This window comes from Halictus rubicundus, chromosome 3 (genome assembly GCF_050948215.1).
Source record: "Halictus rubicundus isolate RS-2024b chromosome 3, iyHalRubi1_principal, whole genome shotgun sequence".
NCBI classification, from domain to species: Eukaryota; Metazoa; Arthropoda; class Insecta; order Hymenoptera; family Halictidae; genus Halictus; species Halictus rubicundus.
Genome location: NC_135151.1, coordinates 4,598,597 through 4,624,825, shown reverse-complemented (window position 1 = coordinate 4,624,825; position 26,229 = coordinate 4,598,597). Strand labels below are relative to the sequence as shown.

General features: G+C 37.8%; 3 protein-coding genes and 1 long non-coding RNA gene across 5 annotated transcripts; 1 reads left to right on the top strand and 3 right to left on the bottom strand.

The window, feature by feature from the left end:
• Positions 1-3,277: 3,277 nt before the first annotated feature.
• Ubi-p63e (Polyubiquitin-63E) lies at positions 3,278-12,455 on the bottom strand. Its single transcript, XM_076784938.1, has 2 exons — positions 12,212-12,455; positions 3,278-11,090 (listed from the first exon to the last, which is right to left on the bottom strand). Exon 2 carries the CDS (start codon positions 11,082-11,084, stop codon positions 3,771-3,773), a length of 7,314 nt encoding a protein of 2,437 aa, XP_076641053.1. The 5' UTR covers positions 11,085-11,090; positions 12,212-12,455; the 3' UTR covers positions 3,278-3,770.
• An 874-nt stretch (positions 12,456-13,329) lies between these two features.
• Zn72d (Zinc-finger protein 72D) lies at positions 13,330-23,055 on the bottom strand. 2 transcript variants are annotated; one of them, XM_076784947.1, is made up of 11 exons: positions 22,833-23,055; positions 22,391-22,554; positions 21,913-22,254; positions 20,944-21,510; positions 20,115-20,831; positions 19,735-20,035; positions 19,456-19,643; positions 18,267-18,415; positions 16,961-17,056; positions 16,633-16,753; positions 13,330-16,367 (listed from the first exon to the last, which is right to left on the bottom strand). In XM_076784947.1, exons 1-11 carry the CDS (start codon positions 22,880-22,882, stop codon positions 16,084-16,086), a joined length of 2,979 nt encoding a protein of 992 aa, XP_076641062.1. In that variant the 5' UTR covers positions 22,883-23,055; the 3' UTR covers positions 13,330-16,083. The 2 variants fall into 2 exon arrangements, with proteins under 2 accessions (XP_076641062.1, XP_076641063.1); XM_076784948.1 differs by having other exon boundaries at positions 20,944-21,399.
• A 335-nt stretch (positions 23,056-23,390) lies between these two features.
• On the top strand, positions 23,391-25,098 carry Betaggt-i (geranylgeranyl transferase type-1 subunit beta). The gene is made up of 3 exons (XM_076784965.1): positions 23,391-24,079; positions 24,189-24,549; positions 24,627-25,098. The coding sequence occupies exons 1-3, from the start codon at positions 23,534-23,536 to the stop codon at positions 24,737-24,739; spliced, it is 1,020 nt and encodes a 339-aa protein (XP_076641080.1). The 5' UTR covers positions 23,391-23,533; the 3' UTR covers positions 24,740-25,098.
• Positions 25,088-26,173, bottom strand: LOC143352465 (uncharacterized). Its single transcript, XR_013081935.1, has 2 exons — positions 25,414-26,173; positions 25,088-25,345 (listed from the first exon to the last, which is right to left on the bottom strand). It is a non-coding gene; the product is annotated as an uncharacterized LOC143352465 (long non-coding RNA).
• Positions 26,174-26,229: the final 56 nt, after the last annotated feature.

Sequence of the window (26,229 nt, the reverse complement as noted above, 5' to 3'; positions counted from 1 at the left end):
GCGCGATACTTGCTCCGTGAGACACGCCGCCGCGGCTCCAGGAACCGTTGCAGGATTATCAAGGATCTTTTCGAGGACTCGAAGACTCGCCGACGGCCCCGTAACAAAACGATAAGATTATCGCGCGGCGAAACGGTTCTTCAAATTCGAGAATCATTTTGCTTGACTCGCCAACAACCGTGGATTCGACCCAGAGCCGACGTAAACTTTTGCGGGGCCGAGTTCAAAGACTCCGCGGGCCAAAAAAAAAACACTTCTAAATCAATTACTTATTATGAACACATTATTACATATTATATCGGACGGTAGGATATTATTTGATCATTTTTCTGGCCTTTTTCGTTGCAAAGTCTCCAATTACGTCATCAAAATTGGGGGGGGGGGCATTGATTCGACCCCTCGACAACCAAACTCGGACACATTTTGTTAGAGCTTGAATGATAATAGGTGTACAAGTTAATATGTAGTCCTTTTTTTCATGAATTCATTGATTTATTTACGGACAATTAGAACACATTCTGCTCTCTACAATAATCTGAATCGAATGAACGAATGAACTACCTCCAATTTTGTGGTCGGAAGGTCTTAATTCGAAATAATTAATTAATTTGTACGCTTAATAGATAGATAGTTTATTTTTCAGCCGCCTGGCTACGGAAAAGGAGCTTGTCTTACACTCTCATTCATTCATGCATCAACCGTTCATTCATCCTTGGTTACACTTTATTATAATACAGTCAGATATATATACTGTCGCTCTAAAGTATGTGGACACCTTCTTAATGGCGATCTATAATGAGCGAATAAATTGATCCGTGGATTCTTTTGCGAGCCCTTCTTAATGCGAGATGTTAAACATGATTTTCCAATATCCAAAATGGATATTAGTCGAAAGTTTAATCAGTTCTGTAGGAACAGTAATTGCGTGGCTTATCAACTAAATTACAGAGAAATCCACGTTGTTTCTTTAACGTTCTTACTGCCATAGAAATTCTAAAGTAATAATAACAATATGAAATAGTAACTAATGAATTGTTCCTTTTATTTATGCATATTAATCATTTTCACTGTAGTTGAAGATAAACTATTCAAACAATATTTTATTATTCAACATTTATTAATAGTAATAATGATTGACCAAGGAAAGTCTGTCGTAACTAAATATAATGTAAATTTACATGACTTATTGTGAATAAAATGCTGTTCTAAAATGAAGTATTATATCAGTATTCAATGAATGAAGACAACATAGTATATATTGTGTCATATACCATCGCTAATAGTCATTACACTAATGATTTATATTATCGTGTTCCAAAACCACTATCTCTTAATAATTAAATTAAATTGAATTAAATAAATACAAATTTGCTCGTTAAATGAAAAATTAAAACGACTGCAACTAAGTGCTGATAATTAAGTACACTAGAGATTTGCTTGTTAAACAAAAAATTGAAACAACTGTGAATCAGTGCATTCGTCCGTGTATATTCGTAAAGACAGTCTTCTTAGGCGACTAACAGTTCCTAAAGTAAGGTTGCATGCGGGTATGAACATTTTAAATGCACAGCGAAATGCAACAATAATTCTCATAATTGCAACCGTGATATTAAACTACCGAGCGGCGCTGGAACGCTCGGAAATTCGTTCACGTCTCGTCAGCGCGTGAAAATTTTAATCGAATTGCCGCGTGCATGCATCGGAGCAGCTGAAGTATAAATAATTGTAGACTGACCGTACGTTGCCTGTGCCAGTGGCGATTCCGCATCACCCTGTTTAATTTCGTTCAATTTGTATAAAATACTCGACAAAGCTCAAGTAGAATGTTAGTCCATCTTCAATTTTCCATGATATTGAATAACTTTATTGCTTAAGGAAGAAGAATGTTGTACACAAATGATTAAATTCATGTAACTATTTTCTTTCTCTTTTCTTTTTTATTTTCTTGTTGAATTTCTCATAACTTAATTTTCTCGTGTGCACACCCAATAAAAGTATCTTAACTGGATAAGCAACATAAAAATGAGCTTCGATCAAGAAATGTGTGCTATTTCTCCATCAAGCGAGTATAGTAATTTTATGTTACTGTAAATCGTGTTACGAAAGAAATGATGCTGTAAATTGATTTTTAAGGCGTTACGACGAAAGGTACACGATCTGCCAACAATAAAAAAAAAAGGTTAACAATGTTCCCAATAAGCAATTTGCTGCTGCATTGGCAACAAAGTTGCAGCCATCGTTGCCATCCTACAGTCTGTACTCAGGCGACTCTCTGCACGAGGCAAAACATATCAATAGCACGAGGGGATACGTAGCGTTACATTATTCCCACTACGTGGAGTATCGAGCCACATTTGGTAGTAGAACGGAAAACATTTTGAGGAGAATACAAATCCGTTTGTCAACGGTGGTTGCAGCACGTTTACCAAAATCTGATACCAAATCTGTTACGCCATCTAGCAACAGTTTTAGTAATTCGCTAGCATAACCTGCAATTCCTGCCATATCAATTTCGAAGATAGATGGCGCGCATATACAAACATTGTGGCGGTTGTAGATAATGTAGATTTCTGTATCGATTAATTTGTTTAAATTTAGTCGTTAACATTTATTTTGTTTTTGGTTTCTTACCAACAAAATTATTGACATAACAAATTGCAACAGATTAAAATAAATACTGAAAGAGATAACACGTCTTTTATTTGGAGAAATATATTATACTCCTACAACATTAAATGACCACTAGTACCGTCTGTGGTCATACCAGAGATGACATGAGAGCCTTGGTGACCTTCTGCACAGACGAGATACCGTGGTTGGCCTTCTGTTTCTTACTCCAGCCAAAATCTATCCTAGAGAGCGGTAGAAAACACCGTATTTTTCGAGCGACACATTCTCCCGTAAGGCTAGCAATCTTTTTAAATATCTCGTCGGTGCCCGGGCGTGAGCAGTCTCATTCCTCTCTGGTAATATTAGTTCCGACCGATACGGTAGGATGTGACACAAAAATGGTAAGGGGGCTCTAGAGCCTCGCGGACGTAAGACAAAAAAATACATTCGGTGATTGGTCTACTCCTATACCTCGTCTGCGCCACAGACCACAAAAATGATATGGGTTCTGTTGCATGCTAAAGTTGATGTAGGAAGGGATGGGGACACTAAAATACCGGGAGTGAACACTCTCATTTCCTCCCTCAGCTTATTCTTCATGAACGGTATTACCATTTAAAAATATTGACGTACAAAAATAAAATCGAATTGGAAATAAACATCGCAATATTTGGATGGCTCTTTATTAACAATACATCACTTGATCATGTACAAAAGCAGAACTGTGTAAACAAAATAGAAAATACTTAATTAAAAACATGTCTTTTACATTTTCTATTGTTTCGTTCAATTGCACACTGGTTTGATGGTCCAAGTTGTTTTACAACCAAGTCCGATCTATTTTAATATCATGAAAACTCCAGAACGTCCTGAATTTTCGCTTTTATGTTCTACATAGTAACAAAGACTTTAATTACCAATGTAACAGATTTATTTACAGGCGTCTTAATCAAAGTCTATATAGCGCCACGAAGAGTACAAGATTTAAAGTGAATTCCTCCTGAATATCATAATCTCAAATAGTGCGCCCATCTTCAAGCAGAATACCGGAGAAAATCAACATTTGCTTGATTGGAGAATACCTTCTTTCTCTTGAATTTTAGCTTATACGTTTTTAATGGCATCAGAGAATTCAACTTCCAACGTAATAGCTGTCCAATTTAAACGAAAATTTGCATGCCTCCACGAAGACGCAATACAAGATGGAGCGTGGACTCTTTTTGAATATTATAATCAGAGAGTGTACGACCATCTTCGAGCTGTTTACCAGCGAAGATCAACCTCTGCTGGTCGGGGGGAATGCCTTCTTTGTCTTGGATTTTCGCCTTAACGTTCTCAATTGTGTCAGAGGCCTCTACTTCCAATGTAATAGTTTTTCCTGTAAGAGTCTTAACGAAAATTTGCATACCACCACGGAGACGAAGTACAAGATGAAGAGTGGATTCCTTTTGAATATTATAGTCAGAAAGTGTACGGCCATCTTCGAGCTGTTTACCAGCAAAGATTAATCTTTGCTGGATTCGGGGAATACCTTCCTTGTCTTGGATTTTTGCCTTCACGTTCTCTATTGTGTCAGAAGCCTCAACTTCTAAAGTAATAGTTTTTCCAGTAAGAGTCTTAACGAAAATTTGCATTCCTCCGCGAAGCCGCAATACAAGATGGAGAGTGGATTCCTTTTGAATATTATAATCAGAAAGTGTGCGGCCATCTTCAAGCTGTTTACCGGCGAAGATTAATCTTTGCTGGATTGGGGGAATACCTTCTTTATCTTGGATTTTCGCCTTTACGTTCTCAATTGTATCAGACGCCTCTACTTCCAATGTAATGGTCTTACCTGTAAGAGTCTTAACGAAAATTTGCATCCCTCCGCGAAGCCGCAATACAAGATGGAGAGTGGATTCCTTTTGAATATTGTAGTCAGAAAGTGTGCGTCCATCTTCAAGTTGTTTACCGGCGAAGATCAACCTCTGCTGGTCTGGGGGAATACCTTCTTTGTCTTGGATTTTCGCCTTCACGTTCTCGATTGTGTCGGAGGCCTCAACTTCCAGAGTTATTGTTTTGCCTGTAAGGGTTTTAACAAAGATTTGCATGCCTCCGCGAAGTCGCAATACAAGATGCAGTGTGGACTCCTTTTGAATATTGTAGTCAGAAAGTGTGCGTCCATCTTCAAGCTGTTTTCCAGCGAAGATTAACCTCTGCTGGTCTGGAGGGATTCCCTCTTTATCCTGAATTTTTGCCTTCACATTCTCAATTGTGTCAGAGGCCTCTACTTCCAATGTAATAGTTTTGCCGGTAAGAGTCTTTACGAAAATTTGCATACCACCACGGAGGCGAAGTACAAGATGGAGAGTGGATTCCTTTTGAATATTGTAGTCAGAAAGTGTACGTCCATCCTCTAGCTGTTTACCGGCGAAAATCAGCCTCTGCTGGTCTGGGGGAATACCTTCTTTGTCTTGTATTTTCGCCTTGACATTCTCGATTGTATCAGAGGCCTCAACTTCCAGGGTTATTGTTTTTCCTGTAAGTGTTTTAACAAAGATTTGCATGCCTCCACGAAGCCGCAATACAAGATGCAATGTGGACTCCTTTTGAATATTGTAGTCAGAAAGCGTGCGTCCATCTTCAAGCTGTTTACCGGCGAATATCAGCCTTTGCTGGTCTGGAGGAATACCTTCTTTGTCTTGGATTTTCGCCTTCACGTTCTCGATTGTGTCGGAGGCCTCAACTTCCAGAGTTATTGTTTTTCCTGTAAGGGTCTTTACAAAAATTTGCATCCCTCCACGAAGCCGCAATACAAGATGGAGAGTGGATTCCTTTTGAATATTGTAGTCAGAAAGTGTACGTCCATCCTCTAGTTGTTTACCGGCGAAGATCAACCTCTGCTGGTCTGGGGGAATACCTTCTTTGTCTTGGATTTTCGCCTTCACGTTCTCGATTGTGTCGGAGGCCTCAACTTCCAGAGTTATTGTTTTTCCTGTAAGGGTTTTAACAAAAATTTGCATCCCTCCACGAAGTCGCAATACAAGATGGAGAGTGGATTCCTTTTGAATATTGTAGTCAGAAAGTGTGCGTCCATCTTCAAGCTGTTTTCCAGCGAAGATTAACCTCTGCTGGTCTGGTGGTATTCCCTCTTTATCCTGAATTTTTGCCTTCACATTCTCAATTGTGTCAGAGGCCTCTACTTCCAATGTAATAGTCTTACCGGTAAGAGTCTTAACGAAAATTTGCATACCACCACGGAGGCGAAGTACGAGATGGAGAGTGGATTCTTTTTGAATATTGTAGTCAGAAAGTGTACGTCCATCCTCTAGTTGTTTACCGGCGAAAATCAACCTCTGCTGGTCTGGGGGAATACCTTCTTTGTCTTGGATTTTCGCCTTCACGTTCTCGATTGTGTCGGAGGCCTCAACTTCCAGAGTTATTGTTTTTCCTGTAAGGGTTTTAACAAAAATTTGCATCCCACCACGAAGCCGCAATACAAGATGGAGAGTGGATTCCTTTTGAATATTGTAGTCAGAAAGTGTGCGTCCATCTTCAAGCTGTTTTCCGGCGAAGATTAACCTCTGCTGGTCTGGAGGGATCCCCTCTTTATCCTGAATTTTTGCTTTCACATTCTCAATTGTGTCAGAGGCCTCTACTTCCAATGTAATGGTTTTTCCAGTAAGGGTCTTAACAAAAATTTGCATCCCTCCGCGAAGCCGCAATACAAGATGGAGAGTGGATTCCTTTTGAATATTGTAGTCAGAAAGTGTGCGGCCGTCTTCAAGTTGTTTACCGGCGAAGATCAACCTCTGCTGGTCTGGGGGAATACCTTCTTTGTCTTGGATTTTCGCCTTCACGTTCTCGATTGTATCGGAGGCCTCAACTTCCAGAGTTATTGTTTTTCCTGTAAGGGTTTTAACAAAGATTTGCATGCCTCCGCGAAGCCGCAATACAAGATGCAGTGTGGACTCCTTTTGAATATTGTAGTCAGAAAGTGTGCGTCCATCTTCAAGCTGTTTTCCAGCGAAGATTAACCTCTGCTGGTCTGGAGGGATTCCCTCTTTATCCTGAATTTTTGCCTTCACATTCTCAATTGTGTCAGAGGCCTCTACTTCCAATGTAATAGTTTTGCCGGTAAGAGTCTTTACGAAAATTTGCATACCACCACGGAGGCGAAGTACAAGATGGAGAGTGGATTCCTTTTGAATATTGTAGTCAGAAAGTGTACGTCCATCCTCTAGCTGTTTACCGGCGAAAATCAGCCTCTGCTGGTCTGGGGGAATACCTTCTTTGTCTTGTATTTTCGCCTTGACATTCTCGATTGTATCAGAGGCCTCAACTTCCAGGGTTATTGTTTTTCCTGTAAGTGTTTTAACAAAGATTTGCATGCCTCCACGAAGCCGCAATACAAGATGCAATGTGGACTCCTTTTGAATATTGTAGTCAGAAAGCGTGCGTCCATCTTCAAGCTGTTTACCGGCGAATATCAGCCTTTGCTGGTCTGGAGGAATACCTTCTTTGTCTTGGATTTTCGCCTTCACGTTCTCGATTGTGTCGGAGGCCTCAACTTCCAGAGTTATTGTTTTTCCTGTAAGGGTCTTTACAAAAATTTGCATCCCTCCACGAAGCCGCAATACAAGATGGAGAGTGGATTCCTTTTGAATATTGTAGTCAGAAAGTGTGCGTCCATCTTCAAGCTGTTTTCCAGCGAAGATTAACCTCTGCTGGTCTGGTGGTATTCCCTCTTTATCTTGAATTTTCGCCTTGACGTTTTCAATTGTGTCAGAGGCCTCTACTTCCAATGTAATAGTCTTACCGGTAAGAGTCTTAACGAAAATTTGCATACCACCACGGAGGCGAAGTACGAGATGGAGAGTGGATTCTTTTTGAATATTGTAGTCAGAAAGTGTACGACCATCTTCAAGCTGTTTACCAGCGAAAATTAATCTTTGCTGCATTGGAGGAATACCTTCTTTGTCTTGGATTTTCGCCTTTACGTTCTCAATTGTGTCGGAGGCTTCTACTTCCAATGTTATTGTTTTTCCTGTAAGAGTCTTAACGAAAATTTGCATCCCTCCACGAAGCCGCAATACAAGATGGAGAGTGGATTCCTTCTGGATATTATAATCAGAAAGTGTGCGGCCATCTTCAAGCTGTTTACCGGCGAAAATCAACCTCTGCTGGTCTGGAGGTATACCTTCTTTGTCTTGTATTTTTGCCTTCACATTCTCGATTGTGTCGGAAGCTTCAACTTCCAGAGTTATTGTTTTCCCTGTAAGGGTTTTAACAAAGATTTGCATGCCTCCACGTAAACGCAATACAAGGTGCAGTGTAGACTCCTTCTGAATATTATAGTCAGAAAGTGTACGGCCGTCTTCAAGCTGTTTACCGGCGAAGATTAATCTTTGCTGGATTGGAGGAATACCTTCTTTGTCTTGGATTTTCGCCTTTACGTTCTCAATAGTGTCGGAGGCCTCCACTTCCAATGTAATTGTTTTTCCGGTAAGGGTCTTAACGAAAATTTGCATACCTCCACGAAGACGTAATACAAGATGTAGAGTGGATTCCTTTTGAATATTGTAGTCAGAAAGCGTGCGGCCATCTTCAAGCTGTTTCCCGGCGAAGATTAATCTTTGCTGAATTGGGGGAATGCCTTCTTTGTCTTGGATTTTCGACTTCACGTTCTCAATTGTATCAGAGGCCTCTACTTCCAGTGTAATGGTTTTGCCGGTGAGTGTCTTAACAAAAATTTGCATACCACCACGGAGGCGAAGTACAAGATGAAGAGTGGATTCCTTTTGAATATTGTAGTCCGAAAGTGTGCGACCATCTTCAAGCTGTTTACCGGCGAAGATTAACCTCTGCTGATCTGGAGGAATACCTTCTTTGTCTTGGATTTTCGCCTTCACGTTCTCAATTGTGTCGGAGGCCTCTACTTCCAATGTTATTGTCTTTCCTGTAAGGGTCTTTACGAATATTTGCATGCCACCACGAAGACGCAATACAAGATGCAGTGTAGACTCCTTTTGTATATTGTAATCAGAAAGCGTGCGTCCATCTTCAAGCTGTTTACCGGCGAATATCAGCCTTTGCTGGTCTGGAGGAATACCTTCTTTGTCTTGAATTTTAGCCTTGACATTCTCAATAGTATCTGATGCCTCAACTTCCAGCGTTATTGTTTTTCCTGTAAGGGTCTTTACAAAAATTTGCATTCCTCCACGAAGCCGCAATACGAGATGCAGTGTAGACTCTTTTTGAATATTGTAATCAGAAAGTGTGTGGCCATCTTCTAGCTGTTTCCCGGCGAAGATCAATCTCTGTTGTTCTGGTGGGATTCCCTCTTTATCCTGAATTTTTGCCTTCACATTCTCAATTGTGTCAGAGGCCTCTACTTCCAATGTAATAGTTTTGCCGGTAAGAGTCTTTACGAAAATTTGCATACCACCACGGAGGCGAAGTACAAGATGGAGAGTGGATTCCTTTTGAATATTGTAGTCAGAAAGTGTACGTCCATCCTCTAGCTGTTTACCGGCGAAAATCAGCCTCTGCTGGTCTGGGGGAATACCTTCTTTGTCTTGTATTTTCGCCTTGACATTCTCGATTGTATCAGAGGCCTCAACTTCCAGGGTTATTGTTTTTCCTGTAAGTGTTTTAACAAAGATTTGCATGCCTCCACGAAGCCGCAATACAAGATGCAATGTGGACTCCTTTTGAATATTGTAGTCAGAAAGCGTGCGTCCATCTTCAAGCTGTTTACCGGCGAATATCAGCCTTTGCTGGTCTGGAGGAATACCTTCTTTGTCTTGGATTTTCGCCTTCACGTTCTCGATTGTGTCGGAGGCCTCAACTTCCAGAGTTATTGTTTTTCCTGTAAGGGTCTTTACAAATATTTGCATCCCTCCACGAAGCCGCAATACAAGATGGAGAGTGGATTCCTTTTGAATATTGTAGTCAGAAAGTGTACGTCCATCCTCTAGTTGTTTACCGGCGAAGATCAACCTCTGCTGGTCTGGGGGAATACCTTCTTTGTCTTGGATTTTCGCCTTCACGTTCTCGATTGTGTCGGAGGCCTCAACTTCCAGAGTTATTGTTTTTCCTGTAAGGGTTTTAACAAAAATTTGCATCCCTCCACGAAGCCGCAATACAAGATGGAGAGTGGATTCCTTTTGAATATTGTAGTCAGAAAGTGTACGTCCATCCTCAAGCTGTTTACCGGCAAAGATCAGCCTCTGCTGGTCAGCAGTTATACCTTCTTTGTCTTGTATTTTCGCCTTTACATTCTCGATTGAATCGGAGGCCTCAACTTCCAGAGTTATTGTTTTTCCTGTAAGGGTTTTAACGAAAATTTGCATCCCTCCACGTAGCCGCAATACAAGATGGAGTGTAGATTCCTTTTGTATATTGTAGTCAGATAGTGTTCGACCATCTTCAAGCTGTTTACCAGCGAAGATTAATCTTTGCTGCATTGGGGGAATACCTTCTTTGTCTTCGATTTTCGCTTTCACATTTTCAATTGTGTCGGAGGCCTCTACTTCTAAGGTAATTGTTTTTCCAGTAAGAGTCTTAACAAATATTTGCATTCCTCCACGAAGCCGCAATACAAGATGCAGTGTTGATTCCTTCTGAATGTTGTAGTCAGAAAGTGTGTGGCCATCTTCAAGCTGCTTTCCGGCGAAGATCAGCCTCTGTTGTTCTGGTGGGATTCCCTCTTTATCCTGAATTTTCGCCTTGACGTTTTCAATTGTGTCAGAAGCCTCTACTTCCAATGTAATAGTTTTACCAGTAAGAGTCTTAACGAAAATTTGCATACCACCACGGAGGCGAAGTACAAGATGGAGAGTGGATTCCTTTTGAATATTGTAGTCTGAAAGTGTGCGTCCATCTTCAAGCTGTTTACCGGCAAAGATCAACCTCTGCTGGTCTGGGGGAATACCTTCTTTGTCTTGTATTTTCGCCTTGACATTCTCGATTGTATCAGAGGCCTCAACTTCCAGAGTTATAGTTTTTCCTGTAAGGGTTTTAACAAAGATTTGCATGCCTCCACGAAGCCGCAATACAAGATGCAGTGTGGACTCCTTTTGAATATTGTAGTCAGAAAGTGTACGGCCGTCTTCAAGCTGTTTACCGGCAAAGATCAACCTCTGCTGGTCTGGGGGAATACCTTCTTTGTCTTGTATTTTCGCCTTGACATTCTCGATTGTATCAGAGGCCTCAACTTCCAGAGTTATTGTTTTTCCTGTAAGGGTTTTAACAAAGATTTGCATGCCTCCACGAAGCCGCAATACAAGATGCAGTGTGGACTCCTTTTGAATATTGTAGTCAGAAAGTGTACGGCCGTCTTCAAGCTGTTTACCGGCGAAGATCAACCTCTGTTGGTCTAGCGGAATACCTTCCTTGTCTTGTATTTTTGCCTTGACATTTTCAATTGTATCTGATGCTTCAACCTCTAGGGTTATTGTTTTCCCAGTTAATGTCTTTACAAAGATCTGCATGTTTATCTAAAATAAAAATTATTTATGTCATTATAACAAGAACATATATCATCAATGCAAGGTATTCAATGTTATTTTAATGTTTCGGATTTTTGTGACTATTTAAATTGATAATTATTTTTTTATGTAAGTACTTCTGGAAATGTATTATATAAATATCAATCACTTCTTTTCTTTCATTTATTGAAACTGACAAATCATTCATTCCATAAAATGGTGAAATGTTTTAAACAAATGCTGTGAACAGCAAAAATATGCATGCACTCATATAAAGCATCTTGCTTAGTTATTCATTTAGTTATCCATTTGATATCAAATACAGTATAGTATTTTCAATAATTTCTTTCTTAACAATGCATTATATTGTTGCAATACTGTTATTAACAATTTTTTAATTTCTCTTACAGATTTCTTTTGTTTGGGCAATCGAATTGTGATAACTGACATTTGAAAACCATAAGTATAATATATTTCTGTCTGGTTTTACAAAAATTCAAAATTTATATTAATATGCAATAATGCACCTTAAAAATATATACAGACTGCATGAACAGTAACCAGTTCTTATCGTAAATCATATGTCTACAATGACTATATCGCAATTTTGTACCGCATGCAAATGACAGGAGCTTAAATCACAAAAATTCATGTCTGGAACAGTCTAAATGTCATTCCACAATGGCGACCGTTTGATGAATCAATAACGGCCATCTTGTGTCCCATTAATACGGAGTAGAAAACTAATGAATTTTTCGGAATTGCTGTTGCAAATTGTTCTACAAAGTTGTTCTCCTTGCAATTGCGAAGTTATAATACGACATTTGTATCAACTGTCAGTAAATCTATTTGTAATCCTTGCCCCTGTTTTTGACGTTTTGACAGCCGAGTTTATTTTTCAAAACAATATGTATCTCATTCTGTCCCCTATTTCTACCTTTTCATGAATGATAAAACTGACAACTTGTGATTACAAAACGATCACTAAACAATTAAACCTAAATTAACCGTGAAGCTACATTTCCTTTAACGAATCAAATAGTGTCAGTAATAATAAATTGATTATCATTTTATCATATAAATATACATATTAGTTGTAGTATCTTGCACGTAGTACAAAAAGTACTTACCTTGTAAAGTAGCAAAAATTTCTTCTAAAATTCAGTCAAACTGTATCTCTTCTACACAAATCGCTTATAGTTCTCGTAGAACTGAACAGAGGCAGATACGGGCGTTCCTTTTATGTTGCCTCACGTTACTAACAGAATACTGAGTGATCATGCGCAAATGACCCACAAGATATCTGCAGAGACGTCTATTGGACCAATTTTCTGCCGCTACTGGCTATGTGACGTTACTGCATCCGATTGGTACCTAGCACAAAGAGCAAATGTATTAATCATTATACGTTGATCAAATTCATTGAACTAGCAGCATTTATAGAAATCACCTGTAATATTTGTCTCGCTTTCAACATAATGCAAGTTATTAGACGAACAATTTTTATTTGGACCTGCTTTTTCTTTTGATTGTCATACTTTGATAAATATAGATGGCGCAATAAACGTAAATCATTAAACAAAGGGAAACCTTAATTAATTACTTTTTATAAAAATATATTTTATAATATTCATTCTGTTCGTTTAGATCTGATGCACTCATAAAGTGTATTAATAATCAAACTTAAGTTTAATTTGAATAAAGCATAATCTAGGTTATGTTGGAAATAATAAAATATGAAATCAGTTCGTGACGAGTTAAATATAAGACAGAGAAAAGCTGATTTTAAATATACAACTTTTATCGACTATTTGTCATAGTCAGACTTATGTAAAATAATACAGAAGCGGTCATCGATAAAAACTGAAATTTTCAGTCATTCTATGTTGCAAACTGACATTTCACTGATGCAAGAATTCTAAAAACTGATGAAATTCTTTGATTCAACTAATAATTGTGAATTACTTGTCTAAATATTGAAAGTCAATATTAATGTTTTGTTACATTGTTAGAATGAGTGTTCATACTGATTTTTATTTAAACATACGTACTATTAATAACAATTATTTATACCAATTTTTAAGAAATTATTGTTGTAAGTTTAGATTGAGGTTTTTTCTTTGATTGCGCAAATGAAATACACAAATACTGGTTGAGAATTTGTCATAACTGTTTTTATTCTTGTAGTGAATTCATCGTAAAAATAAATGATTACCTTATACATGTTTCAAAAGAACTCATTGCAACGATCTGTGAAGAAAATTTTATTTATTCATAGAATAGTACTCTAAAAATTCTACACACCTACTTCTACTTACCAGTCATTTATAAATAAACATGAACAATATACTACATAAATATGTATATTCTACTTCGTTGTAAAATTGATGTTAAAAAAAAGAACTAAAATAACTAGATCATTTACAACTGTCGGCAATTCATTTTTGTTTATGTAATTATTTTGTATGAAATACATGGCAAGTCCGAAAACATGCATTTTCTTATGATAGTCTATGTACATTTTTAATTTTAATTTTCATTGTTAACATCAAAATAATCGATTTTAGTCAAATGCACAAGTATATAATTTGTCAGTATTCATTTACTATGGGTTAGTGTAAACGAAAAAATGAAATGAAAACTCGCATACTTTTTCGGTGATTTTTAAAAACTTGCATCGATATTTTAGAAACTGAATTCATAAGTTCTATAAGACTTGAAATTTTTTAGTGGAACATTTTCACTGTTTAACAAATGGAATATTGGAAATAAAATAGAATGGCACGAAAATGATATGTTTTTCTTTTGTGTATATGTATATATATAGGTGTGTGTGTGTGTGTATAAATATACATATATATTCGCGAATCATTGTAACGGAAGAATGAGCTTGCTTTCTTTTTATACTGGTCAGTTCTTTAATACTGAGCAAATAAAATATACTATTTAAATTGAAAATTCCTCAAGGCTCTACACACATTTATTTTTGCAGGTTACAGGGACTAAGCGAGGAAAGTTTGCGAATTTTCTTTGTAAAATACCTGCAAACATACAGCATACTGTGTTACATTAATATTTGGTTCAAATGACAATAAATTAAGAATACATATGTCATGTAGCTCGAGTATGTACAAATACATTTTCATTAATACTGTAAAATAGGAAACGAAAGGTGGCTTCTGCTTTACTTTATATTGATTTTTAAGCGCGTGTCAGTTCAGTCAAGATAGGGAATTAATATAAATCATATTATTTCTAGAAAGTACAAGATCGTAAGAAAAATGACGGGATTAAATCAATAAACAAGAGTATTGAATAGACTAGTTGCACCAAACAGAATCAATATGCCACATAAAGTTCATAACTGAAATATAAATTAAATTTTGATTCATCTAAAAGTATCTTCTAATATGTTTATTGGGAAATTAATACAAAATATCAGTCTCAGTTCTGCTCGGTGCCATCCAAAAATAAAGTAACTTCTTTTGTATGAGTGTTCGTTATTGTAAAAAATTACCTAGTAACCATAATCATACAATTTGAGTGCTATTGTGTGTGTGGCCTTCAATACTATAGAGGATTTATCATTAGACCGATTTGTTAATAAAAAAAATCTCTTATACTACATACGTAAAGGAATATGGTAGTGAAAAAAATACTTATACTTATCGCATGCATGTTCGATTTATTCAAAGAGGATTTGCATGTGTACAACAGAAGATCCATACACTGTGTCAGAAATTTATTTTAATGCGAACATTTTGAAATGTCGCGCAAGTTCCTGTAAGATTCTTTGTAAACAAAACTGCAGCAAATATTAGAATTCTTGACACGTGCACTTAACCCTCATTGGACAGCAAAGCGTCTATTTCAATAATCGACTTGCAATTCTGCTTTCTTGGAATCTTCTGCGTGAATTAATATACGCGACGTGAACATACGACTTATCGGGCGCAGTAAACATACTGCACCTTTTACGACTACACACACAACATACACACGAATTCTCAATACAAACTAACCTATGGATAACACGTTCACAGTTCGGACAAATAAGCTCGAATATAAAGAAACGCAAGATCTTTTAAGAGCAATAGTAAGCAGTCTCCTCCTCATTAGACTATAACAGTCTGTTATTCTACTAGTTTCAAGAAGGCTTTCAGTATATGTTAGTGGAGTGACATATTGATTTTTTATTTGAAATCCTTATGAATCATGACCCTTACATGGGACACGGGACTGTGAACGTGTTAACTTCAAAACTTATAAATCTTCATTTTATTACCATCTTTTCTATTAAACTCCTCCATCATATATTGTGACTTTGAAATATAGCTAAATAAGTAATTCAAACTAATTAACGCATTTATCATTTCCTTTGACAAAATTCTAGTGCTGGAACTAATCGTACCAATTGCCTGTTTGGGAAAGATCTTAAGTCTTCTTCACGAATTTTTTACATACTAACAAAATTGCAAAAATGTGCTTATAAATTCTAAAAACAACAAGATTTATAACTTGCCGTTAACGTTGAAATATTTCACGAAATAAACTTAGGATGAATTAAGTTTGGAGAAATGACATGTTCTTACACACGTTCGAAACCTATTTTAAATTTGCAAACTTGCAAACATGCAAGCAATACATAATTTTCTTCCTTAAAACGTTGGACTTAGTACTAGTAGGAAGGTGAAGAATTCATAATGTTACCATACGTATAAGATAAAGTCAAGATATATAATGGTATAATCTGATTTAATCATTTCCTTTCGCCATTAAAATTATGATTTGCGAATTAAAATGATGCCACTAGTTGTCCAAAGAAATACCTACACTCGAAACAGTTGTCGAAATATAGTAATAGGTCGTTAGTCCTGATCTAAACTTTGACATCTTCCCAGTATAGACAGGTTTCATTGAACAAGCAATTGACACGAGGAAAATTTGTTTCTTATACTATATAAGTTATGAGTAAATCGGTAAAGCAAATATTTTGGTAGATCTATTTGGAGTCTGTATCCATTTTGATCTCCTCTGCTTTTTTATCTTTTTTTGAAGCTTCACTGTCCGTTCCTTCTCCGTTACTATTGTCGCGTCTTCGCTTTCTGGCGAATCGGCCTTTATATTTAGGTGGGGGAAGTTGTTCCATACCAAGGACCTTATGAATCTGGCGGAACGCGACCAATCGCAAAGCGTGCTGCGCCGAAGCCGTTATATCTTCTCTTTGTTGAGCTGTCATATTACCAATTGCATCAACTGGTTCCTTCTCGCATGGATCGGATAATCCTGTACGAAAACATTATACATAAATGTTGCGGTCTATTATGGAATCTACATAATTTTTATACACAAACTAAAAAATCAGACTGCCAAATCATCTACGCTATATCATGAAATATTTCACAGTGAAGTAAAAATCGAAATACTCGATTTTCAAATCAACAATGAACTCCACGATACGCTCAGTCTCGTCATCTGTATCATCATTTTTGTTTCAGTGATTCACTTTTAAAAAATTGATTTGTTTTGTATTCAAGGAAAAAGAAAGTACCTGGACTTCCTGGAAGCAATATTCCTCCAGCAACACACTCAAGGAGTCGTCGTAAAGCTTCTCCTGGACTAAGAGGACCCCCAGCAGTGCTGATCACTTTCTCAGTCAACAGTTCCAAAGCCTAAAAATTATTATCATGTAATAATCACGTACTTTCGCCTATTTATTAAGCTAATAACTTCAAATCAGGAAGCAGGAAGATAAACAAATAATTTAACTTTATGCAAGAAAGTAAGAGTTTACGCTACATTTGAAACGCATCAGATAATCAAATAAAAATTTCAGAATAAAAAAAGTAAGTACATTATAAAAATGATTTAATACTAACCCATGGGTTCAGTGGTCCCCAAGTGGGTACGCGGTTACAAAGATCACGCATTATGCGAATGACCATAACACAGCTCTGCAGCGAAGTAGCTCTAGCCTGTTAAATATGATTAATGCTTTAGTACTCACATTGTAATGTACACATTAAAGTCTCTGAATCTTCTGAAGATGCGACGCCCTAAACTACTTTTAATTTGCTTTGTGTGGGCTTTAGCTATCCTCCCAGCCTCGTGCCTATAACCCCTAGAGTAATTAGCCCATATCAAAATTATCGGGTGTTTATTAAGTATTTCCTGAATAATACCTAACATAATATTGAAAAAAAACGTACAGCGTATTTGAAAAAAATGTACACTCGACAATGTGCCAAATAGACTTCTTGAACTTATAATTGGAAAAACACCCGATATACTTATTGACACCACTGTGTGTTTGTGCTTGTCTGTCTTGTAACATTCAACAGTGCGTACAACGCACATCGTGTAGAAAGCATAGAATAAGATACATATTTATAAAGTACAAAGATGCTAATATTAAGAACTTCTAAGACAGACCTAGAACAGACTCAGTCTAGGCTACAATGCATTAAGATTAAATCCAGAATAATGAATAAGCTTATTCATAAGCATCATAAAGCAGTTCAGTGCATTATAAACAAAACAAACAAAACTACATTCTTTGAAGAAAAGTTATATATATACTTTGAAATGACATTTCGCAAACAGTTTCCTATTATTCTGGATGTTGATGATTGAAAGTAAAGCAAATGTAAGTTTTCAGTGTGCATCAATGTATTAATTGCTACAGTTCACACTTACATAATGCTTAAACTTCTTGTCTGAGATTACCTGATTGCACGTTGAATGTTTCTGCTTCACAAATCATATATGAACATGTACGTACACATCTTTCCGTATCAAAACAAATTGCCAATAACCAAATGTTGCCACTGTCGCCCGCGTAGAATAATCCATGATAGCAAACGGTTCTACAAAACCTAATTGGTTGTCTTTCATAAAAACTCATCAGTGGACAAATTGGATTGGCAGGCATAAAGAATTGCGAACATCAAACGTGATCAAATAAATGTTTCAGACAAAATCATATCAACAAGAAGATGATAATAAAAATAAAATTTGTCACAAGGCTGGAAGTTCTAAGACTGCTCTTTTTGGCGGACAGAGAGAGAGGACAACTTGCACGCGTTTCGCGTATTTAGGAAAAAATAACAGAAAACAATCGTTTAGTGCCAACAAAAATGGCACCGACAATTCGAGATCTTGAACTGAGAGTTGATTGATTCAAACCTGAAACCACTTGGCATGCCTGAGTGCAGCTAAAGCCTCCAAACACTTAGCCTTGGGAAGTACATCTGGTGGATCTGGTTTCGTCACAGCGGGCGCCGCGGGCGTTGCTTGCGGTTGAGCAGCTCCCTGTTGCTGCTGTCCAGCATTATCTGAGATTCCAACAAAGAAAGCACAACACGCTTAGACAACACTTAGAGTGTTTGATCATGCCCAATTTGGGTTTTCCCTCTATAATTATACTTGAACTCAAGCAGATGAATTTCGCTCGAGGAATATAACCTACAACATTGTCATCAAAACAAAAATAAACCTAATCGAATGTAGTACGTGACAATGGTGAGTTACTTCCATTTCTGTACGTCCTTTTTTTATATTACATAAAATATGTTTGAAAAGAACGACCGACGGTTCTCGCTCGAGGTGATAATGTTACTCGAAGTCAAATATGTAAAGTAGCATTATCAAAAGAATCGTCGGTTAGAATGTAGAATTTACTACGCATTGTACAATATACGTACAACATTCGATGATTGAGGGTTGTTTCATTTGAGATTATCTATGCATGATCAAAAAGTCCATAGTTTTACGATTGCCTCAGCGTTGTTTCCTCATACCAAAAGCGTGTCCACGTTCATTGTTAGCATACTCTTCTTTACTGGAGACTCCAGCTCAGCTGGTTTATCATAAAACTTATAGAATGCGTTACTGCGAGATAACTTAAACTGAAGAAAAACGTCTTAATCGTATCAAGTTTACGCTCTCTCTTTTCCGTTAAAATTTAAATGCCTATTATGATACTTTTATGTACGCTCTTACATTGTATATTTTTTCTTTACTTTTTTCTGTTTTTCTCTTTTTAATTCGTTCCAAAGGTTTAACAATCATATATCAATCGTGGACACACCAAATTGCAGCTGCATTAGAAAGGGAAGGAATTTTGTATGTTAGAGCGTATATACACTGACAACCGTTGAAGTCCGTGGCTGCCCCTGCATCTTCCTGGTGCTTAAAAAATTTACAAAAAAACTTTTGGGCCATGAAAAGAACAAACGTAATTCAGAAACTTTTTTTTTTTTTAGAAAAAGAGCATGAAAATAAAGGACGTTTTCTGTAAAATTGTTAAAAGACATTAAATACAAATAGTTATCCTTTTCTTGGCCACTATGAAAATGTAAAACGTTCGAATTACCTGCAGCTACTGCTGGTTTGGGCGTTTCGCGCATTAATGGACTGGTGAGTGTTACACTGACAGTCACGCTGCCTCCAGAAACGGTTAAAGCAGCTGATTCCGGATGTTTTCCAACATTGTAAGCATCTTCAGGAGCTACGATCTTCAATTGAGCCGGAAGAATTTCAGCAACTTTATTCAATAACGTTCTACAAAAAGAAAAAGAATATAGTGAAAATAGTAGCTTCACTATATTTAAACCAAACATGCAAATTATGTGAGACAGTAGTAATAACTAACCGTGTTGGTTTCTCTGCACACAGAACTACAAGGCAAACATGGTTATCACCAGATAGAAGAAGTCCCTTTGCCAAATTTCCAACACGCATAACACCCCTAAGTATTCTTGAATCTTCCTTTTCCTTTTGGAACGAGAATAAATTGCCATCACTACCATCTTCCTTCTGCGGGGTTGTAGATTTCTTCTTATCAGAATCTTCTTTTACCTTCGCTGTGTCTGCATTTAATTGTTGTTGTTGTTGTTGAACAGGTGCAGCTGGAGTTACTGGTGTAGCATTTGTGGTCGTTGGAGTTTTCTTGCCTGCGATCGAAAACAATATATTTTTATATTTCCTCTAATATGAAGGCAATAAATCAACAAGAAAAATTCAAGTAATTACCAGCTTCTGCTAACGTATCAGACACAAATTTCAATGCTTTCTCTGTATCTGATACTATTTTCTGAACCGCCAGCAGTTCCTGCTCTTTTGGGTAAATATTTGTATGATGGGCTAATACATGTTTGTCATCGGATGAATCTGGCCTGCGTTGAGGACCCGGGAACATCATCATCGGAGGTGGTACTGGGAAAGGTCGCGGTATTGGTGGAGCTCCTCCTGGTCCACGCCCATAACGTCGATACCATTCATAATATTCGCATTCTTCTTCATATCGTCGACGTTCTTCCCAATACATCATTTCTTCGTCCATCATCGGGCCCATTGGTCCCAATTGGTTAATTTCTTCTCGGCGACGTATATATTCATCTCGCATCTGTTGCCTGCGCAACTTTTCTTCTAACAGTTTTCTTTGTTTCAAGCTTGGTTTCATGTCAACAACTAGGTCTGGATTAACCTTCTTCTTGTACGCAAATCTGTGCCGCCTTCCTTTCATGTGCATGTCTTTGGCATTAGGATCATTAAATCTGCATTCGCAAAGTTTACAATTGAAACTTATGATTTTCCCGTCTTCTGATTTATTCTCTTCTATGTATTCTTGACCAACTGGTTGGATGTCTTTTTCGTCAACAGCTGTTTCCTCTACAGTCTCTTCTGCTGCTGTTTCATCGGTTTTAGTTTCTGCAGTTTGGTTCTGATTCACAGTTCCCAAATTTCCAGCTGTAAAAAAAGAACATTGTTGCCATGATAAATATACTAATATGGTTAGATACATATTTCATATAAATTGAAGTTAGGTGTATATATATATATGCGAACGTGAGATACTTACAAGCAACAAAATTAATTTTCGGAGTGGCTGTTATTGTAGGCTTCCTAGTACCAGCCGTTTTAACAGTGGCTGCAGGTTTCGGATTCAAAACAGTTGGGTCGGCACTCGGTATTGGTTTTCCAAGTTTAGTATGTAGTTTGACAACTTTTTGGTGTTTGGCACCCCTGATGTGAGCAGCATATGCATCGTTTCCAGTACAAGTGACGTCGCAAAGCTCACATCGTAGACTGTTTCCTGCTCCGCGTGCTGGTGGTTGTTGCGGTACCTTCAGAGAGGCTTCCTTCTTCTTATGTTTCTGTCCCTCCAAATGCTCACGATATGTCTGAGGTCCAGCACAGCTGATCTTACAGACATCGCAATAGTGAAGCTGTTGTGGTTTGGGAGGCTGCTTGGGCCGCATTGCCTTCATTCCTCCCCCTGCAGCGCCAAATGCTTTCCGTGGGTAGCCCTGCCAACCTCCAGTCTTCTGGTTAGTTGAATTGCTGTTTGCACTCTGTTGGGCTACATACATAGTCGCAGCGCTATATAGCGCTGCGTCGTAGCCGGAATACGTCGTACTCGCCGTTTCTAAGGGAAATGAAATTGAAACCTCAAACTTTGGAGGAGTCAATTCTTGGTATTCATGGAACCATCCTACTAACTTGTACTCATCGGTACAAGTATTTTATATTTTCATCTGAACATTTCAAAGATACAGTACACACTACACGAAATTTCTTTTATATAATGAATTTAAAATTGTTTCTCGACTCGCAAATACATTTCATTCTGCTAAATTTCCAAACCGTATATGGTTTGAAACATTAGTAGAACTTCGTATTTGCGTATATAAATAATTCGATACCCAGAGGATCAATTTCATGTTATTAGTGCCTACATTACGGTTAACAGGACGTTCACATAGGATTTTGAATTTTGGCGACAAACAATTACGCACAATTATGTAAGCCAATCACAATAAAAACTTACTATTTGTTGCTGTTGATGGTGTAGCAGCAGGGGTAGCCGGCGCTGTGTATCCTGAAGAGTATGTTGCACTCTGTGTCGGATTAGATTGCTGATAAGCGGTACTAGATGCTTGGTATGTTTTAGCTTGACCAGTAGTGGTAGCTTGTCTTGCCGTGCCTGTGTAAGCACTGGTCGTACTGTATGCAGGTTTTGCAGCTTGGTAGTGCGTTTCAGTAGTAGTATAAGTTGCAGCTGCTGCTGCGGGTTGTTGGTAATATGTCTTAGTAGCGTCGTATGTAGCTGCAGGTGCAGCACGTCCGTAACCGTAATCGTATGTTTGGGCCACAGTACCAGGGTTAGCAGCTAGAAGAAAGAATTAGAATGCGATAGAACCGGCTCGAGTAACTCTCGACTTAAAGAATCGATGTTGGTTGCGGGAAGATCGAACGAAGTACGACGCTCTCGAAAATAAGATAAATTAGAAAAAAAACGATCGTACCAGCGTACGTGGTCCCTGTAGCGGCTGCAGCAGCGGCCGCTTGGTAAGTTTCGTAACCTGTAGCCGCGGCGGCAGCGGGTCGTTGAGTATACGTGGCGGCGGTTGCCGCTGGAGTTACTGCGTATCCCGCTTGACCAGTTTGATAAGCGGCTGCGCTGGTCGCTCTATGCGGAAGAATAAATAGATTTTGTTACGCACAAGGTATAAAATGAGAAATGGAAACGGGCAAAACGAAAAAGACCTCTATCGGATCCGTGCCCGGGAGAGACGCTCGATGGACGCTCTAACTCTCAGCAAAAAATGGCGGCCAAGCCGGCTGGGCTCTCGCGTGCACCGATTTTAACGAACAGTTATTACTCCCGCCAACGTAGTTACCGTCGCGATTTTTTGATAAACTTAACACTAGCTACTTAATAATTATGGTATGCAATCGATTTCGTACCCATATTGCGTTCCGCCGTGAGTAAACCCAAAATAATTGTTCTGAGCCATCCTTCCTCGCAGAGAATCCCGGAAAGAAGGACAATGGAGGAAGTTGTAGGGCGTGCCACGAACTCGATAGAATGGCGGCGCTGCCGCGGCTCCTATTGGTTATTCTGTTGGAGCCGGGCGCAACAATTGCAAGAATGCCGCGCCCTCAGTGGCCGCTTCCACGAGAACCCTGCGTCGTCCTCCGATAAACTACCTCCGCGCAAATCAACGCGCTACCGTACTAGCCAGAGAACTACCGCGAGAAAGTATTCACGAAGCGGACAAGTGTATACGGTTAATTGGAACTTAACTTACTGCGTGTTTGTCGTTATCTCCGTTTTCCGGTGTAGTATGTAGTTTGCGAAATTTTCGCGGCTGATGAGTGTTGCAAGTTGCAACGAACGTCCGGCGTGCGCAAGGAAGGGCTAGTTTACCGGCTTCGCGCTACGCGTGCGTTTAACGAATTTTTTTCAACGCCCCCTGGCAGCAACTACTTCTATTACAGTATCAGTGGAATTGAAGCGCACTCTAGTAGATTTTATGTATTACCAATTCTAATGGACTTCTTTCCGACTCGCAGAACAAGTTTCATCAACGTTCTCTACTCCAGTACGTCGACGTATAGTTTGAAGTAATACATATTTTACTTATTGTTTGATAACATCGTTCAATATGCCGCCACAATTAGCTACGAAAAAGCACGCGAAATATTTTCAAAGATTACTGCAAGTCGTGCCTAGTCGTTTGGCAGACCATGATTATGCCAGATTAGCCATAGCTTTCTTTGCTATATCGGGACTTGATATATTAAACTGCTTAGACGAACTTAGCAAAGAAACAAAACTGGAAGCAATCGAGTGGATCTATAGGCTACAAGTTACCGGAGCTGGAGCACGTTCTGGCTTTCAACCATCTACAATGATACCAAAGGATGTTCCAAAATATCAGTGCGGTCATTTAGCAATGACTTATCTTGGGCTTGTCACCCTTTTAATTCTTGAAGACGACTTAAGCAGAGTCGATAGAAAGTCCATCATCGAGGCGGTAAGAGCTTCTCAAAATACAGACGGATCATTTGCAGCTGTTATAATGGATAGCAAAAATGAAAATGAAAGCGACATGCGATTTCTTTACTGTGCTTGCTGTATATCTAGCATCTTAAATGATTGGTCCGGCGTTGATAAAATGAGAACCATTGACTACATTGTAAACAGTATTGTAAGTTTTCAACTTTATTCACATCTAGTTTGCTTATAAAGAGTATTAACAAAAACTGGCTTTGTTTACTTAATTTTATCATAGCACAATATCTCAACAATAATTATAGTCATATGATGGAGCAATGGGACAAGGACCTGGCCTTGAATCACACGGAGGATCTACATTCTGTGCTGTAGCTAGTCTAGTTCTCATGAATGAGCTTCACAATGTCCTGACAAACGATCAATTAAATAGACTACGAAGATGGTGTCTCATGAAACAAGATAGTGGCTTCCATGGACGACCTGGAAAACCAGCTGATACTTGCTACAGCTTTTGGGTTGGCGCGACCCTACAAATGCTCGATGTGAACGGATTTTCAGATCCTAATGAACATAGAGCATTTCTTCTTAAAACCCAAGATAATATTACAGGTGGATTAGCAAAATGTGCTAATAGTCATCCTGATCCTCTTCATACATACTTAGGTATATAGGAAGTACTACCAGTATAAAATAGTTTCTAAGTAAACCGAAATATATAATATTTATTTTTTACTCTGTAGGTATATGCGGTTTAAGCTTATTGGGAGAATCTGGTTTATGTATATTAAACGCTGCTTTTAATATCTCCGATAGAGCATACAAACATTTATTAAAACTGCACGAAGTATGGTAATGTTATTAACATTTATGTAAAGTACTTGCAACAAATAAATACCATATCAAGCGCACAGAATTAATATGTGGAAGAAAAAATAACAATTTTGCATTTTGTCTCCAATGTTGTTTATGTAGTTCTTATAAGCTCTCTGTGCAGAAAACCATTTATTCTAAAAACGTCAATTAAGAAGAATATTATGATTTAGTAATGTGTAATTAATGCTCTTGTTTTAACTATGATATTTAGTTATTAAAGGTACATAAAGCACATGCCAGAAATGAAGAGGAAACTAGCAGCATAATTGAAACACAGCAAATTGTCATTATACATAAATTTTTAAAGTTATAATAAAACAATAAATATATGTATAAGTATTCGCAATTTTTATTTTATCCTTTTACAAAAGATCATATACTTAACGAGTTTTATTTTTTTTTAAATAAAAACATTGAATATTGTCTTGTATTAGATCATAATGTGTAATGTCGAATATGTAATCATTCTATCTAATCATGTTTTTCTTCATATAAAAATTTATACAATCCCTTTCGAAGTGTTATTATGGTTTTCAGGCGTTTGGGTATCTATAACTCTTGCAGTAGTTTTACATAATAGTGTTGGCTAAAAACATACGGGTAACTTCTTTATTCGAGTTCAATCTCAGCCACCTTACGACCTATACCACTTACAATGTCAATAATGGCGTTCGACATGGATTTCTCGAGTTTGAACTCGCATGAAAAGGCATTCTTACTTCTTTGGTCGACTTTTGGTTGTAAACTTCCTATCTAAATTATAGGCACATAAAAATTAAAAATGATAATTGATGAAGAAGCGAATAAATTTCAAAGTAATACGAATAAAACTTTTAGATACTATCAGCACGTTCGCGACTAGCGTTACATAAATATGCGTGACGATCACGATTTTGCATATCACACGAAGATAATCAAATTAATTTTATGCGTGTTGTTACTTATAATTATAACGTATAGCATGATATTCGGGGAACTCGTAACTTTTCTGTGACAATAGATTTTTCCATCTCGCGAGGCGGATGCTTTTGACGATTTCATGGTAGCCATGTCTACATATTCAATCTTTACACATTTTTGAACTCGCTTCTTTGAGGTTAACATTGATCTTCATAGTGAACCTAATACAAATAGTTATTGATTTGAATGAAATATTAGATAATTAGAATTTAGGTGGCACGTTTGAAACTCTGGTTCCTAATGGACCAAAGTCTCGCCATCTGAAGATTAATAGAATTTTGTACATTAGTTATAAAGGCTATTGCTGAAATGAATGCTGGTCACGAACGTGTTATATTTTCTCTGCGATCGAGTTGGGAATGATTAAAAATCCTAGATTTCGTGTCAGCCTAATGGAGAGAGCATGTGAATTTATGATCGTCGAGGTGAAAAGTTGCATGACCGCATGAAATTTCTTCGTGTCTAAAAATCCAATGACCAGCACAATGAGCTGACGTACACTGTGAAGAA

What these genes read in the sequence shown, in the direction of transcription:
- Zn72d (XM_076784947.1), bottom strand. Translation starts at nt 22,882, where the DNA reads ATGGCTCAGAACAATTATTTTGGGTTTACTCACGGCGGAACGCAATAT. An exon ending in ACCATCAACAGCAACAAATA is followed by an intron (nt 21,511 to 21,912) that starts GTAAGTTTTTAT and finishes CATTTCCCTTAG; the next exon opens with AAACGGCGAGTACGACGTAT. An exon ending in TGTGCAGAGAAACCAACACG is followed by an intron (nt 19,644 to 19,734) that starts GTTAGTTATTAC and finishes TTCTTTTTGTAG; the next exon opens with AACGTTATTGAATAAAGTTG.
- Betaggt-i (XM_076784965.1), top strand. Translation starts at nt 23,534, where the DNA reads ATGCCGCCACAATTAGCTACGAAAAAGCACGCGAAATATTTTCAAAGA. An exon ending in ACTACATTGTAAACAGTATT is followed by an intron (nt 24,080 to 24,188) that starts GTAAGTTTTCAA and finishes CAATAATTATAG; the next exon opens with TCATATGATGGAGCAATGGG. An exon ending in TCCTCTTCATACATACTTAG is followed by an intron (nt 24,550 to 24,626) that starts GTATATAGGAAG and finishes TTTACTCTGTAG; the next exon opens with GTATATGCGGTTTAAGCTTA.
- Ubi-p63e (XM_076784938.1), bottom strand. Translation starts at nt 11,084, where the DNA reads ATGCAGATCTTTGTAAAGACATTAACTGGGAAAACAATAACCCTAGAG.